At 41.1% G+C, this 17,960-nt stretch overlaps 1 protein-coding gene across 1 annotated transcript in view; it reads left to right on the top strand.

Annotated features, from left to right (window-relative positions):
* Positions 1 to 17,960, top strand: part of CPNE4 (copine 4) — a 572,759-nt gene that overhangs the window by 355,567 nt on the left and 199,232 nt on the right. Inside the window, exon 3 of the mRNA XM_079922482.1 lies at positions 17,440 to 17,619. Within this exon, the coding sequence (XP_079778608.1) occupies positions 17,440 to 17,619 (180 nt within the window). The remainder of the gene's footprint in view (positions 1 to 17,439; positions 17,620 to 17,960) is intronic.

Genomic DNA, 17,960 nt, shown 5'->3' with positions numbered 1-17,960 from the left:
GGGTACATGTGTCTTTTTGAATTATGTTTTTCTCTCAGTATATGCCCAGTAGTGGGATTGCTGGGTCATATGGTAGTTGTATTTTTAGTCTTCTAAGTAATATCCATACTGTTCTCCATAGTAGCTGTATCAATTTACATTCCCACCAACAGTGCAAGAGGGTTCCCTTTTCTCCACACCCTCTCCAGCATTTATTGTTTGTAGATTTTCTGATGATGCTCATTCTAACCAGTGTGAGGTGATACCTCATTGTAGTTTTGATTTGCATTTCTCTAATTATTAGTGATGTTGAGCAGCTTTTCATGTGCCTGATGGCCACCTGTATGTCTTCTTTGGAGAATGTCTATTTAGATCTTCTGCCTATTTTTTGATTGTTTTTTTTTTAATATTGAGCTGCATGAGCTGTTTATGTATTGTGGAGATTAATCCTTTGTCCATTGATTCATTTGCAAATATTTTCTCCCATTCTAAGGGTTGTCTTTTCGTCTTTATAGTTTCCTTTGTTGTGTAAAAGCTTTTAAGTTTCATTAGGTCCCGTTTGTTCATTTTTGTTTTTATACCCATTACTCTAGGAGGTGGGTCAAAGAAGGTCTTGCTGTGATTTATGTCAAAGAGTTTTCTTCCTATGCTTTCCTCTAATACATTTATACTCTCTGGTCTTACATTTAGGTCTTTAATCCATTTTGAGTTTATTTTTGTGTATGGTGCTAGGGAGTGTTCTAATTTCATTCTTTTTTTTTTTTTTTTTTTTTTTTTTTTTTGCGGTACGTGAGCCTCCCACTGTTGTGGCCTCTCCCATTGCGGAGCAATGGCTCCGGACGCGCAGGCTCAGTGGCCATGGCTCACGGGCGCAGCCGCTCCGCGGCACGTGGGATCCTCCTGGACCGGGGCACGAACCCATGTCCCCTGCATCGGCAGGCAGACTCTCAACCACTGCACCACCAGGGAAGCCCCTAATTTCATTCTTTTACATGGAGCTGTCCAGTTTTCCCAGAACCACTTATTGAAGAGACTGGCTTTTCTCCATTGTATATCCTTGCCTCCTTTGTCATAAATTAGTTGACAATAGGTGCTTGGGTTTACCTCTGGGCTTTCTATCCCGCTCCATTGATCTATATTTCTGTTTTTGTACCAGTACCATATTGTCTTGATTACTGTAGCTTTGTAGTATAGTCTGAAGTCAGGGAGTATGAGTCCTCTATCTCCATTTTTTTTCCCCTCAAGATTGCTTTTGCTGTTTGGGGTCTATTGTGCTTCCATACAAATTGTGAAATTTTTTGTTCTAGTACTGTAAAAAATGCCATTGGTAATTTGATAGGGATTACATTGAATCTGTAGATTGCTTTGGGTAGAATAGTCATTTTACAATATTGATTCTTCCAATCCAAGAACATGCTATATCTCTCCATCTGTTTGTGTCATCTTTGATTTCTTTCATCATTGTCATAGTTTTCTGAGTACAGGTCTTTTACGTCCTTAGGTAGGTTTATTCCTAGGTGTTTTATTCTTTTTGTTTCAATGGTGAATGGGATTGTTTCCTTAATATCTCTTTCTGATCTTTTGTTGTTAGTGTATGGGAATGCAAGAAACTTCTGTGCATTAATTTTGTATCCTGCAACTTTACCAAATTCATTAATTAGCTCTAGTAGTTTTCTGGTGGCATCTTTAGCATTATCTATGTCATCTGCAAACAGTGACAGTTTTACTTCTTCTTTTCCAATTTGGATTCCTTTTATTCCTTTTTCTTCTCTGATTGCTGTGGTTAGGACTTCCAAAACCATGTTGAATAATAGTGGTGAGAGTGGGCAACCTTGTGTTGTTCCTGATCTTAGAGGAAATGTTTTCAGTTTTTCACTATTGAGAATGATATTTGCTGTGGGTTTGTTGTATATGGCGTTTATTATTTTGAAGTAGATTCCCTCTATGCCCACTTTCTGGTGAGTTTTTATTATAAATCGGTGTTGAATTTTGTCAAAAGCTTTTTCTGCATCTATTGGGTTGATCATATGTTTTTTATTCTTCAATTTGTTAATAGGGTGTATCACATTGATTGATTTGTGTATATTGAAGAATCCTTGCATCCCTGGAATAAATCCCACTTGATCATGGTGCATGATCCTTTTAATGTATTGTTGGATTCAGATTGCTAGTATTTTGTTGTGGATTTTTGCATCTATATTCATCAGTGATATTGGTCTGTAATTTTCTTTTTTTGTAGTATCTTTGTCTGGTTTTGGTATCAGGGTGATGGTGGCCTCGTAGAATTACTTTGGGAGTGTTCCTTCCTCTGAAAATTTTTGGAAGAGTTTGAGAAGGATGAGCGTCAGCTCTTCTCTAAATATTTGATAGAATTCACCTGTAAAGCCATCTGATCCTGGACTTTTATTTGTTGGAAGATTTTTATCACAGTTTCAATTTCATTACTTGTGATTGGTCTGTTCATAATTTCTATTTCTTCCTAGTTCAGTCTTGGAAGGTTATACCTTTCTAAGAATTTGTCCATTTCTTCCACGTTGTCCATTTTACTGGCATAGAGTTGCTTGTAGTCGTCTCTTTATATTTCTGCAATGTCCGTTGTAACTTCTCCTTTTTCACTTCTAATTTTATTGATTTCAGTCCTCTCCCTCTTTTTCTTGGTGAGTCTGGCTATCGGTTTATCAATTTTGTTTATCTTCTCAAAGAACCAGCTTTTAGTTTTATTGATCTCTGCTATTATTTTCTTTGTTTCTATTTCATTTATTTCTGCTCTGATCTTTATGATGTCTTCCATTCTACTAACTTTGGGTTTTGTTTGTTCTTCTTTCTCTATTTCTTTTAGATATAAGGTTAAATTTTTATTTGAGATTGAGATTTTTCTTGTTTCTTGAGGTACGATTGTATTGCTATAAACTTTCCTCTTGGAACTGCTTTTGCTGAATCCTATAGCTTTTGGATTGTGGTGTTTTTGTTGTCAATTTTCTCTATGTATTTTTTGATTTCCTCTTTGGTTTCTTCAGTGATCTCTTAGTTATTTAGTAATGTATTGTTTAGCCTCCATGTGTTTGTGTTTTTTACGTTTTTTCCCCTGTAATTGATTTCTAATCTCATAGCATTGTGGTCAGATAAGATGCTTGATATGATTTCAATTTTCTTAAATGTACCATGGCTTGATTTGTGACCCAAGATGTGATCTACCCTGGAGAATGTTCCATGTACACTTAGAAGAAAGTATAATCTGCTGTTTTTGGATGGAATATAAATATCAATTAAATATATCTGGTCTATTGTGTCATTTAAAGCTTGTGTTTCCTTATTAATTTTCTGTCTGGATGATCTGTCCATTGGTATAAGTTAGGTGTTAAAGTCCCCCACTATTATTGTGTTACTCTCATCTTCCTCTTTTATAGCTGTTAGCATTTGCCTTATGTATTGAGGTGCTCCTATGTTGGGTGCATATATATTTATAATTGTTATATCTTCTTCTTGGATATATCTTCTTCTCCCTTGATCATTATGTAGTGTCTTTTCTCTTGTAACATTCTTTATTTTAAAGTCTATTTTATCTTATATGTGTATTGCTGCTCCAGCTTTGATTTCCATTTGCATGAAATATCTTTTTCCATCCCATCACTCTCAGTCTGTATGTGTCCGTAGGTCTGAAGTGGGTCTCTTGCAGACAGCATATATATTGTTCTTGTTTCTGTATCCATTCAGCGAGCCTGTGTCTTTTGGTTGGAGCATTTAATCCATTCACGTTTAAGGTAATTATTGATATGTATGTTCCTATTACTATTTTCTTTCTTTTTTTTTTTTTTTTTTTTTTTTTTTTTGCTGTACACGGGCCTCTCACTGTTGTAGCCTTTCCCGTTGTGGAGCACAGGCTCCAGATGTGCAGGCTCAGTGGCCATGGCTCATGGGCCCAGCTGCTCCATGGTATGTGGGATCTTCCTGGACCAGGGCACGAACCCATGTCCCCTGCATTGGCAGGCAGACTCTCAACCACTGCACCACCAGGGAAGCCCTACCATTTTCTTGATTGTTTTGGGTTTGTTTTTATAGGTCATCTTGTATTTCCCACTTAGTGAAGTGCCTTTAGCATTTGTTGTAGAGCTGCTTTGATGGTGCTGAATTCTCTTAGCTTTTGCTTGTCTGTAAAGCTTTTGACTTCTCAGTCGAGTCTGAATGAGATCCTTGCTGGGTAGAGTAATCTTGGTTGTAGGTTCTTCCCTTTCATCACTTTAGATATATTGTGCCACTCCCTTCTGGCTTGTAGAGTTTCTGCTGAGAAATCAGCTGTTAACCTTATGGGAATTCTCTTGTATGTTATTTGTCATTATACCCTTGTTGCTTTTAATAAATTTTCTTTGTCTTTAATTTTTTTCAATTTGATTATTCCATGTCTTGGCATGTTTCTCCTTGGGTTTATCCTGCCTGGAACTCTCTGTGCTTCCTAGACTTGGGTGGCTATTTCCTTTCCCATATTAGGGAAGTTTCCAACTATAATCTCTTCAAATATTTTCTGGGGTCCTTTCTCTCTCTCTTCTCCTCTGGAAGCCCTATAATGTGAATGTTGGTGTGTTTAATGTTGTCCCAGAGGTCTCTTAGGCTGTCTTCATTTCTTTTCATTCTTTTCTCTTTATTCTGTTCTGTGGCAGTGAATTCCACCATTCTGTCTTCCAGGTCACTTATCCATTCTTCTGCCTCAGTTTTCTGGTATTGATTCCTTCTAGTGTATTTTTCATTTCCATTATTGTATTCATCTCTGTTTGTTTGTTCTTTAATTCGTCTAGGTGTTTGTTCTTTAATTCTTCTATGTCTTTGTTAAACATTTATTGCATCTTCTTGATCTTTGCCTCCATTCTTTTTCCATGGTTCTGGATCATCTTCACTATCATTATTCCAAATTATTTTTCTGAATGATTGCCTATCTCCGCTTCATTTAATTGTTTTTCTGGGGTTTTATCCTGTTCCTTCATCTGGTACATAATCCTCTGCCTTTTCATTTTGTCTATCTTTCTGTAAATGTGGTTTTTGTTCCACAGGCTGCAGGATTGGAGTTCTTCTTGCTTCTGTTTTCTGTCCTCTGGTGGATGAGGCTATCTAAGAGGCTTGTGCAAGCTTCCTGATGGGAGGGACTGGTGGTGGGTAGAGCGGGGTGTTCCTCTGGTGGGCAGAGCCCAATTAAACTTTAATCTGCTTGTCTGCTGATGGGTGGGGCTGTGTTCCCTCCTTATTGGTTGTTTGGCCTGAGGCAGCCCAACACTGGAGGTTACAGGCTCTTTGGTGGGGCTAATGGTGGACTTCCGGAGGGCTCATGCCAAGGAGTACTTCCCAGAACTTCTGCTGCCAGTGTCCTTGCCCCTGCCATGAGCCACGGCCACCCTTGCCTTTGCGGGACACCCTCCAACACTAGCTGGTAGGTCTGGTTCAGTCTCCTATGGGGTTACTGCTCCTTCCCCCTGAGTCCTATGCACACACTGCTTTGTGTGTGCCCTCCAAGAGTGGAGTCTCTGTTTCCCCCAGTCCTGTCAAATTCCTGCAATCAAATCCTGATAGCCTGCAAAGTCTGATTCTTTAGGAATTCGTCCTCCTGTTGCCAGACCCCCTGGTTGGGAAGACTGACGTGGGGCTCAGAACCTTCACTCCAGTGGGTGGTCTTCTGTGGTATAAGTGTTCTCCAGTTTGTGAGTCACTCACCCAGGCTTTATGGGATTTGATTTTATTGTGTTTGTGCCCATCCTACTGTCTCATTGCAGCTTCTCCTTTGTCTTTGAATGTGTGGTATCTTTTTTGGTGAGTTCCAGTGTCTTCCTGTCGATGATTATTCAGCAGTTAGTTGTGATTCCAGTGCTCTCACGAGAGGGAGTGAAATTGTCAAGGCTCTCAAGTCTTGGACGACCTTTCTCGAGCACTCTACAGCTGTGACAGAGAGATGAGGTGGTGGGACCATCCTGTTAATAACCAGCATCTGAGTGAAGTGCAAACTGCTTTACAGTTGTGTGGGATTAGCCTCCAAGCTCCCTCATGAGGAGGATCTGACAGAAGCTACAACTCAGAGTGACCTGTCATGCAGTCCCTTCCCACCCCCACGTTGGCAGGCTCTGACTTCCTTCAGCAGATAGGCATGAGTTTTTTCAGGCAGTTTCTGATCATTTGATGTTCATGTGCCAGCTTACAGCTGGAGTCTGGTAGAAGGAAGTTGATTTAGGATTGAAAACACCATTTATGTTTTAGACTCTTCTTATGTCCTCTCTGCTTAGAGCATCCATATTTCTCCTGATCTATCCCAAAAGGGAACAAGCTAACTGGAAGAAACTTGAAGAGAAAAATATAAAGAAGGGGGGAAAGAAGGTGTGAAGACAGAAAGAGACATGCTGGACCCTCACAGTCACATCAAAAAGCCTTTTCAGGGTGTGTCACCCAGCTGAAGACATAAAGATTGTTTTCCTGTCAAAGAACATTTGGAGTCTTGAGTGTTGAGAAGGGCTCTGCTTGAAACCATTATATGCAGAAGGTACCTGAAGAGATGTGTCCTCTTCAAGAGAGATGGTCATGTCTCAGGAAAGAGCTTTAATGGGAATCCCAAGTGGCCCCATCACTACAGCTGAGTGACCTTGGGCACATTAACCCCTTTGACCCTATGTTTTCTCATGTATAAAATAGTGATAATGGGATGGTTTATTGGGATGATTGAGTGGGACAGTACATGTGAAGTGGTTAGAATAATGCCTGGGGCATTTTAAGTGTTCAGTAAATGTTCCTTATGATCTATTACTGAACACAGTTGATGAATAGATGTTGAGGCTAAGACGAAGTTACCACATGAATATGGTAACCAGTTTTCAGACTCTTAAAAGACCATATAATTCATTCATCATGAGCCACCAGACTGGACACAATTTTGCCTGCCCTTGGGATTCTGAAGTCTCTTCCAGAAGAAATGTTAATGACACAGGTAGAGTTGTGTGGGCAAAATTCAAGGGATCAGCAAGGGATGATGAGATGCTCTGGGAGCAGCAACAGTGGGAAGGTACCACTGGACTTGATGGGCAGGTGGAAATGGCAGTGTTACTGGAATCCAGTGAGAGCTGGAGGCTTGCAGGAAGGGTTACTAGGAGAGGACTGTGGGGGTGAGGGGACATAGTCACTGCCTAAAACTGCAGCATGGGGCAGGAAGGGGGCAAGCAAAACACACTGAGCTCTCTTTCTTCCCACTTTCTGATCTCCTACTGATGCCTCCTATTGGCTGAAGAGGCAAGTTGGCAAAGAAACCCTAATAGAGCAATTCATGCAGCCAGTCTCCTGGGGAACAGAGCAGAACAGAAAGATCTGCGGATGCAAAGTAGACTAATCACCACATTCACTAACTCTCATTTCACATTTTGAGAATGTGGCAGTTAATGGAGTGCTCAGTTGGAAAACCCATCTAGTAAATCAGCTCACAACTTCGTTATTTCCTTTAGTATTCCTGTCCTGTAACAAGATGAGCAGCAGTCAAAATGGCAGCTCCCAAGGAAGAAGAAACTTTCCAACACACAGTCTGACCAGGAGGTGGGGGTGCTCAGAGTAGATCACATGGTCCTTCTGGTCGCCATGCACCTTGGGGCTGAGCCATAGCAGCTGGTAATAATATTACTGGTCCTCAAACTGAACTGTGCATTCGTTAAGATTTCTAAACCACGTAGTTTAAAAATCTTAGTCTGTTAAGGCTGCTATAACAAAATACTATAGACTGGGTGGTTTATAAACAGAAGAAATGTATTCCTCACAGTTCCAGAGGCTGGAAGTCCAAGATCAAGGCATTGGCAGATTCAGTGTCTGGTGAGAGCCTGCTTTCTGGTTAATAAGCACTTAGCCGTCTTCTTGCTGTGTCCTCACATGGCAGAAGGGGCAAGAGGGCTCTCTGGGGTCTCTTTTATAAGGGCACTAATCCCATTCGTAAGCACTCCACCCTCATGACTTAATCACCTTCCCAAAGCCCCACCTCCTAATACCATCACACTGGGGCTTAGGTTTCAGCATAGGAATTTTGGACCATGGGAATTAAGCCACACATAGACACTCATGTTGGGGAAGAGGAACACCTAAGGAGGATGCAGAGGTTCATACTTGAGACCCCTGCCAACAGGGCCTGAGGAGGGCAACAAAGGAAGAAGAAGACCCAGGACCCATCCCTGTGGCCCTTGAGAACTCTGAAGGTACCTCTAGGTGATGCTCATTTCATTCGCTTCTGAGCCCCACTCTTGGGCGAGGTGATGTGGCTCTGCTGTTTACTCTGAACAGCACAAGCCAGGGCTGAGTCCAGTGGTTAAAGGACTGTCTCACTCCAGGTCCTCCAGTAGGTTAATCCCCAGGGCTCCGTAAACAGAGCCCAGCTCGCACAAGAGGCCCTGTTCCTTGACAGCCAAGTGAAGTGCATAGCAGAAAGATAAGGCAGGGGTGTTGGGGGGTGGTCAATGGATTGACTTTTGTAACCCTGGATCACTCGTTCAATTTAATCTATAGAGCATTTGAAGATTTTGCCATGGGGTGGGTGAGGAGTGCATTTTCAGAGGTGAAACTGGATGCTTCTTGAGAGAGGTAGAATGATGTGTAGTTTACTAGGACTGCCGTAAGAAACTACCACAGACTGGTGGCTTAGATGACAGAAATTTATTGTCTCACAGTTCTGGAGCCTAGAAGTCCAAGATCAAGGTGTTGCCAGGTTTTGCTACTTCTGAGGGCACTAGGGAGAATCTGTTCCACACCTCTCTTCTGGCTTCTGGTGGTTTTCTGGTCATCTTTGGTGTCTCATGGGTTGTAAGTGCATCACTCCAATCTCTTCCTTGATGTCCAAATGGCAACTCCCTGTGTGCATGTCTGTGTCCAATATCCCCTATTCATAGGACACTGGTCATATCAGATCAGGGATCCACCTCACTCTAGTATGACTTCATCCTTACTTCTAACTTCTGTAACAGCTGTATCTCCAAATAATATCACATTCTTATATACTCAACATATGAACTTTGAGGGACATAATTCAACCCATAATAAATCATAAAGTAGAAAGAGCATATATTTTGAAATTGGAGAGACTGAGTTTGATCCTTTCTTTTGCCACTGCTTTTCTGATGCAGTTTTATTTTATCATTTACAAAATAAGGATGATATATTTAATAGACTTATTGGTAAAATGATAAGTCATTGGTAAACTGAAGTACTATTTTATGTATCACCAGTTAACAAAAATATACTTTCAGTTAAACAATGGCATGTCATTGATTATAACATGCATCCCAATTTTTAAAATGTTACATTGTGAAAGAAAGTTTGTTTTAAAGTTAATGAAGATAAGGACTGAAAATAACATGTAAAATACCTTCTACAGGAACGTAAGAAGGTGAATGATAAAGGTACATCATTTTTCCTCTCACCCCTTTCCAGGAGAAATTTAAATAATTTACTAGGCAAGGGTAAAAATTCCCAAGGAGGTGACTTCTGTGAAGTGTGTTATTCATAATACAACTATTATGATTGCTTCAAGTAGGGATGTCTTCTGGAGCTTCTCTCTTAAGGATCCCACTCTTTATTCATATCTTGGCTAGTAAGTCCACTAGCATGGTCTAAGACCCAAAGACCCTTGGAGAAGTTTCTCTATTTGTTTAGCTGGAATTGAATGTGGATTAGACAAATAGGAGACACCACTAGCTTTGAAGAGTGTTCAGTTCTGTGTTGATTCGGACTAACCTCCACATTGTAGGGTATTTAGCATCAAGGGATGTCACCCCATCGTTGTGACAACCCAGATGCCCCTACACATTTCCACATGTCCCCTGGGAAAGTGAGTATTGCCCCCATTGAGGATCACATGTGTCCAGGTGAGAGATCAGCTTCAGCCCAGGATGTTATAATAAGAGAAGGAGAAGCAAAGGTTGCTGAATACTCAGGCATATTTTCACTCCTAGGACCTGGTGAGCAGGAACCGACTGTGAGGCACACCAGTCAGGCAGCCAGAAATGATGCAAGCATGAAGACATAGCACAAAAATGGCATCAGGAATCTCAGTTTCCCACAGGTGACTTCTTTTTACATAACCAGCAAAATGTTACAGTGTTAGTCCTATTCAAGTAGAGAATCCACTTACAATGAAAATAAAAGCCATATTTCACTAGCACCAACCTCTCTCCCCCTGTTGAGTGATTTGAAGGCCAGCGACTTGTTTGTTGCAGCTGTAGGGCAAACCTGCCAACCCCATGGCCAGGCACTTGAAATCAGCAGCCACAAGCAGCTGAAATTGAATAATGCTAATTCTGGTGACTCAGTGACTTATTATGTAAATTTTATGTGGTTTAATATGTCCCTTTGGAAGTTACATGGTTTGAAAAATTGTCTGTAATCAATCCTTTATTTTTGATCATAACGTTATCCATTATTTATTCAGAGAAAATTAGTTTCTCCTCACCCTCACTAAATAAATATTGAGCAAATATTTAAAGAATATCAGTTTGAAATAATATCTAATTATACGCCTGCCCTGGGGGCCTTCACATCTCTCTCTGACACATGATGTCACTCTTCTCCAGCCCTGTTATCCTCGGGATAGGGGCCTGTACTTCTCTAGGAAACCTTAGACCATTCAGTGACTGACATCAGTTTTGGCCCCTGACTTTACCTTCTCCCCACTTCTCCATCACATTGTTTAACACTCACCTCCCAATCACCTCACCTCCTTTGCCTATGTCAGTCCCAGCCCTTGGGAGCCTCTGGGAACAGATGGCCATTCTGTGCATAGTCTTGAACTCTTTTTGATGACACAGTGACCTTGTCCCCTACACAGTTCAATCTCCATGGGCAGTGTTCAAGGCCCCCATTGTATCTCCAGTATGCCCAGTGGACAAACCAGATCTCCAGAGGCACAACTACAGCCTCATTCACTGACTTTCCCCAACAGTTCCATATCTTATGCCTGTTGTCTGGTTTGTGCATTACTTTGAGCAAGAGGATTTAGGTGAAAAAGCTTCAAATTTGGATGACTATATAGCATAAAGATGAAAAATCCTACCTCTTGCAAGCTGTGTGATATTGGGAAAGTTATAGGGTCTCTCTACCTCCCAGTAAAAGGAGTAATAATAGTACCTACCTCACAGTGTTGTCATAAGGATGAAAAGAGAGTGCCTGTCAGAAGATTTGACCATACACTTCACCAAAGAAGACAGATGGCAAATAAGCACGTGAAAAGATGCTCCACATTAGTTATTAGGAAAACACAAATTAAAACCACAATGAGATACCACTACACACCTATTAGAATTTTAAAAGTTAAACATATACCTATTTCACTCCTGGAGAGAAGAAATTTATGTCCATACAATTGCTTGTACATGAATATTCATGGAAGCTTTATGTGTAACAGCCAAACTGGAAACAGTCCATCAATGAAATATTACTCAGAAATAAAAAAGATGAACTGTTAATGCACAAACAATGAATAAATCTCAAAATAATTACACTGAATGAAAGAATAAAGACAGAAAGACTACATAGTGTGTACAATTAATTATATGTCATTATAGAGGATACAAACTGATTACGGTGACAGAGAACAGGCTGGTAGTTGCTTGGGAACAAGGGCAGGAAGGGATGAGAGGAAGAATTACAAGGGGGCATAAAGAAACCGTAGTGGGTAATGGGTGCCTTTACTTGATTGTGGGGGTGGTTTCACAAGTCTATACACATACCAAAACTTACTGAATGGTGCACTTTAAATAGATGTGGTTTATTTTATGTAAATTATACTTCAATAATGCATTTTTAAAAGTGAGTGCCTGTGACACACCAGGCCTTCCATAAGCATTAACTATTATAAACTTTACTGTTCTACTGAAAAATGTTTTAGATGAAATTCTTTAAAAGAGCATCTCATCCAAAGCAATATTCAATGATTGATTCTATCATCATATCATAACCCAGCTAAATTTTTTTCTTTCTGTCTAGGGATGCTCATGAAGAAACGTGAATTAAGAAAAATAGTCCATGAGGATATGGGGAGGGGGAAGGGTGAGCTGTGACAGGGTGAGAGAGAGTCATGGACATATATACACTAACAAACGTAAGGTAGATAGCTAGTGGGAAGCAGCCGCATGGCACAGGGATATCTGCTCAGTGCTTTGTGACCGCCTGGAGGGGTGGGATAGGGAGGGTGGGAGGCAGGGAGATGCAAGAGGGAAGACATATGGGAACATACGTATATGTATAACTGATTCACTTTGTTATAAAGCAGAAACTAACACACCATTGTAAAGCAATTATACCCCAATAAAGATGTTAAAATAAATAAATAAAAATGTGTTCCTGGGAATGTAAAAAAAAAAAGAAAGAAAAATAGTCCAGACTTTGAGGTCAAAAAGCCTGAGCTCACTGCCCACTCTGTCATCCAGTACTTTGTACTGACATCTGACCTTGATTTTACTCATATATAAAATAGTATAAAGCTGCATCACATGATTGCTATAAGAACCAAATAAAAAAATGTGTGTGAGTATGTTCTGCAAACCATAAGCAACACTGGCGTATCAATCATTACAACTGCAGAGGAGAGAAGTGTTGACAGTTTTGCAGACTGGGTAACAGAAAGAAAGCAAGATTTTTTAAAACCTTAACAAAAAAAAAACCTCGCACAAGAGCAAGAGCTAGACCCTCCATCTCTTCAGTTCCTTTACTCTGATAGTCCCATATTCGAATTGCCTAGAACACCTTTAAAAATACAGATTTTGGGGATTCCCTTACTCCTATTGAATCAGAACCTGGAGTATAGGGATCAGGAATCTCAGTGTTAAGGAAAGCTGCCCCGTTGATTCTTTTTTATTATTATTAATTTTTATTGGAGTATGGTTGCTTTACAATGTTGTGTTAGCCTCCACTGCACAACAAAATGAATCAGCCATACACATACAGATAATCCCCTCCCTTTTAGACTTCCCTCCCATTTAGGTTACCACAGTGCATTAAATAGAGTTCCCTGTGCTATGCAGTATGTTCCCATCAGTTGTCTATTTTATACATAGTATCAATAATGTATATGTGTCAATGGAATATTACTGAGCCATAAAAAGAAATGAAATTGAGTTATTTGTAGTGAGGTGGATGGACCTACAGTCTGTCATACAGAGTGAAGTCAGTCAGAAAGAGAAAAACAAATACCGTATGCTAACACATATATATATATAGAATTTTCAAAAAAAAGGTTCTGAAGAACCTAGGGGCAGGACAGGAATAAAGACGCAGACATAGAGAATGGGCTTGAGGACATGGGGAGAGGGAAGGGTAACCTGGGACGAAGTGAGAGAGTGGCATGGACTTATATACACAACCAAATGTAAAATAGATAGCTAGTGAGAAGCAGCCGCATAGCACAGGGAGATCAGCTTGGTGCTTTGTGACCACCTAGAGGGATGGAATAGGGAGGGTGGGAGGGAGGGACATGCAAGAGGGAAGAGATATGGGAACATATGTATATGTATAACTGATTCACTCTGCTATAAAGTAGCAACTAACACACCATTGTAAAGCAATTATACTCCAATAAACATGTTTTCAAAAAATGCAAAAGAAAAAAAATTTTAAATGGCTACACAAATAAAGAAAGAAAGAAATAATGTACATGTGTCAATCCTAGTCTCCCAGTTCTTCACACCCCACCCCTTTCCGCCTTGGTATCCATACATTCGCTGTCTACATCTTTGTCTCTATTTCTGCTTTGCAAATAAGATCACCTATACCATTTTCTAGATTCCACATATATGCGTTATTATACGATATTTGCTTTTCTCTTTCTGACTTACTTCACTCTGTATGACACTCTCTAGGTCCATCCACGTCTCTACAAATGACCCAATTTCATTCCTTTTTATGGCTGTGAGCCAGCAATCCCACTACTGGACATATACCCAGAGAAAACCATAATTTAAAAAACACATGCACCCCAATCTTCATAGCAGCACTATTTACAGTAGCCAAGTCATGGAAGCAACCTAAATGTCCATCAACAGATGAATGGATAAAGAAGATGTGGTACATATATACAGTGGAATATTACTGTTGCCCCATGATTCTGATGCAACCAGCAGCACCAGTCAATGGCTGGTTCTTTGGAAACAACTGCCTTGACCTTGACACCTTTCAGTGAGAAACACCAGCCGTCCTAGGCACTATTGCTCAGGTTAAACCTGTCTTCAGTCTCCAGAAAAGAAGGCATCTCCCATACTGACTGGGAATGCAGAACGTTTTGAAACATCTGCGAGTGTTACGAGCATTTCCCCATCACCATTCTCCTCCTAGTCCTGAGCATCCATACTCAAGGGTCTTAATGGCCCTGAGATTATCCTTGGAATTATCTATCTTGGTAATGCAAATGTTTGTTACTTAACTTCTTTCCAAGCCAATCCTCTACCTCACAAAACAAAGTCATTCAGTGTTGCCTTGGATGGTCCACCTGAGGTGTGGTGTGATGTCTATGTGGGATGAGCATTTGAAAATCAAGAAGTGAGAAGAAAGTCAGCAGGATTGATGCACATCAGCCATTTGTGCCCTTTGGGGTGGTTAAAGCAGAGAAACAAAGACTAGAGTTTCCATCTTCTGTCTCTTATCATCTAAACCTGGCTAGGACTCTGTTCTTCTAGACCTGAGGAAAGAACCTTTTCTGTTTCTTGAGAATCCACCTATAAGTTACTTCTTGGGGATTATTTCAAAATCTTCTACCAAAAGGCACCACATGAATGTAATTAAATCTCTTATCGTATGGCTTATGATGCTATGAATTTGGACCAAGTGTTGCAAAAATGCCTCTAGAAGTCAGGCAGGGGAATTCATTGAGGATGAAGAGCTTGGAGAATGGAGAATGAATGCCCATCTGAATGGGGCAGCCCCCAATGGTTGCCATGTATGAATGTAGCCCCAGGTTGCCAGATAATCTGATTTTTTTCCAAAGGGAGGGCAATAGAAATAGCATCTCTTTTCTGTTGGCAAATTAAGAGAAAACTACATTTAAGTAGGATGAATAAAACACCTCTAGGTCAGTATGAACTGCAGACTACCAGTTTGTGACCTCTGATTTTTACTATTACTCAAAAGCATAATCTCTTAATAAACTGAAAAAAAAAAACCTATGCCAATACAGTAAATCCTTGTACCCACACAGTTAACCAATAACATATGCAATCCTTCCCCACCAGAATGAACATTTTAAAGGATATAAAACTCAGCTCAAATAGAAGCTGAGTCTTCACTGGAACAGTCAAATAACCATTGGTCTGTACAGTAGCTTGTTGTCAACTGCTAATCAGCAGTGGGTTGGGATTTGGTTTTTCTGTCTCTTGCACAGGGACATAAAAGGACCATATTCTCCTCCTCACAACCTGGATCATTCATCCCGCCAGGAATGGCAGACGTTGTTCCTTACAGGGTAACCCTCTCTCACACAGGGCCCTGCATAGGAAGGGACAGGGACATGGACCAAGCCCTGAACTCAAGAGTGTATCCAATTTTCTTTGCTGGATAACATGTACACACATGATATGGTCAAAAATGGTTTCCCTCATTTTACTGAGAAATTTTCCTTGTACTCTAATGAAAGTGGGGAGATGTTTTTCACAGTTTGTGCTAATGAATGACTCTTGGGAAGTATCCAATAAACTGTCGACTGAAAAAAATTGCACAGCCTAAAAGTTGAGAATTCTGTTTTATTCAGAGGACATTCTGAGCACTTCAAGCCTGGGAGACAGCATCTCAAATAACCCTGAGAGACTGCTCCCAAGAAGCAAGGTGGGGAACCAGGATATATAGGAGTTTTTGCAACAAAGACCAGGTAGTGGAACATCAAAAGATTATTCTTAATTATAGAAAACCATATATCTCAAGTTAATGAAATTTAGTGCTTTTCTGTATATGGGAAGATGCAAGAGTCTGGGCTCACTGAAATCATTCCTTTGATATGCACCTCAGCTACCTGGGGCCAGTATCCTGCTTCTCTCCATCCTGAGTCCCCTCAGGGTGCCCTGTCGGGGTGGCTGCAGTGGCTGAGGGCTTGACAGCTGGCAGCCCATTTGTCTCCATCCTGAGTTCCCTCAGAGCTCACCATCTGGGTGGCTATAATGTGATGGCTTGGTGGCTGCAGCATCCTTTGTTTACTGATATGGCAGGCAATATTTTTCATTCACAAAATGATGTATCTATTTGAAAGCTGACAGTTCATGTAGGCTCCAAATGACCTATAAAATATGAGTGATGGATATCTCCCATTGAGAGATACTGTAGGATCTTGGGTTATCTGTAACTTGGTCCTCTAAGGCTTCACAGAATATAAATGGTGTTGAGTATTCTTACTTGGGACAGACGTGGAAGAGAAGAACTTTAGTGGTGGGAGTACGAGCAGAAAGCAGATGGCATACCCAGAGTTTCACTCAAAGAGCTAAACTCTTCACACGGGGACTCTTTGCATGTGCCTGGGCAGGCGTAAGGGAGCTGACAAAGGATGGCGAGGCAGCAGCAGAAAGCCATTACCACCCCTCTGTCTGAGAGTCAGGACTGTGTCACCAGATCCTGGCGGCAGCTCCCTCTTGGATGGGAGTCCCTAGCAGACTTGTGTGTGTAGAGGGGCGGAGACACTGCCCATGTCCTTCTGATCTCCTGCCAAGTCTCCCCTCTGGCTGCCTCCACCCAGAGCCCAGAGGTCAAGGGAGCCCAGGAAAGTCAGTCCATAAAAGTCAGCCTCCAGGGGCACAGAGTGTGGCAGAAAGTGAGAGAGAAATGGAGAGTTATTACCACAGAAGGCCTGAGAAATCTTCGCTCCTGGAACATTAGAGCACAAAGGGACTTTTCATCCTCTAACCCTCACTGGTTGATAAGGAAACTGAGGCCCAGGGGACTGAAATGACTGAGTCAACATGTGTAAACCCAACAAAAGGCACACTTGAGACCACAGGCAGTTATCTTCATATCCCTTCTCATGCCTTTCCCCTTCAATATGCTGGGATTCATGAACTATGACACTCATACTAGAGTAGTGTTGGCTAAAATGGGGCTTCTACATGGTCATTTGCCCTGACTGTGCCCCTCAGACTTCAGGAATTGAATACAGATTTCTTTTCTCCTGAACCCAAACGTGCCCTCAGACTCTTTCTCATCCTGAGGCTCCAGGCAGCCCCTAATAATCAATCCATCTTGTTGCCCTGTTACTTAACAATACAAGGTGCTCTAAACCCTTAAATACAAAGCTCAGATTATTCTATGATTTTCCTCCTTGAAACATGGCTTATTCTCTGAAGATGCATCCTTGAAGACATCCAAACTGCTCACCCTGTTGACTTGGTGGAGGGCATTGACAGTTTGGAAGGAGACAGAGCACCGTAAGATGAATCCTCATGAAGGATAATGATACGAAGCCCTGATCCCTGATGGGTTTTCTCTTTCTCTCTTCTGCAGGTTGACAGAACAGAGGTGATTCGCACCTGCATCAACCCAGTGTATTCAAAACTGTTTACCGTGGACTTTTATTTTGAGGAGGTGCAGCGCCTGCGGTTTGAGGTCCACGACATCAGCAGCAACCACGATGAGCTGAAGGAGGCTGACTTCTTGGGTGGCATGGAGTGCACACTTGGCCAGGTGAGTCCATGGTGTCCTTCCTCCCTTTTTGCCTTCTGAGGGCCTTTCTCCCTCCTTTTGTCCTCTCTACTCTCATTCAACCCTTGCTTGCTTTCTGCTGTTGATTTTATTTTCTTTAAACATGCAGCATTTCGTGATGTTCCATGCACTGCCATGTCCATTATATTCAACATTATACTTACATCTGGATGATGCTGCAAATATATTGTGTTACTTATCTTGCAAAGTTAATCATTTTTGCTTTCTGAATTCATTCATTCTGTCAGTCATTTATTTAACAACTATTTATGGAACACCTGCTTTGCTCCGGTTGAGTGTCTGCTATAGCCTTATCCTGATAC

The sequence above is a fragment of the Stenella coeruleoalba genome, assembly GCF_951394435.1.
Source record: "Stenella coeruleoalba genome assembly, chromosome: 5".
In the NCBI taxonomy this organism is placed as follows: domain Eukaryota; kingdom Metazoa; phylum Chordata; class Mammalia; order Artiodactyla; family Delphinidae; genus Stenella; species Stenella coeruleoalba.
The sequence above is the reverse complement of the archived record's forward strand: the minus strand, read 5'-3'. Positions and strand labels throughout refer to the sequence as shown.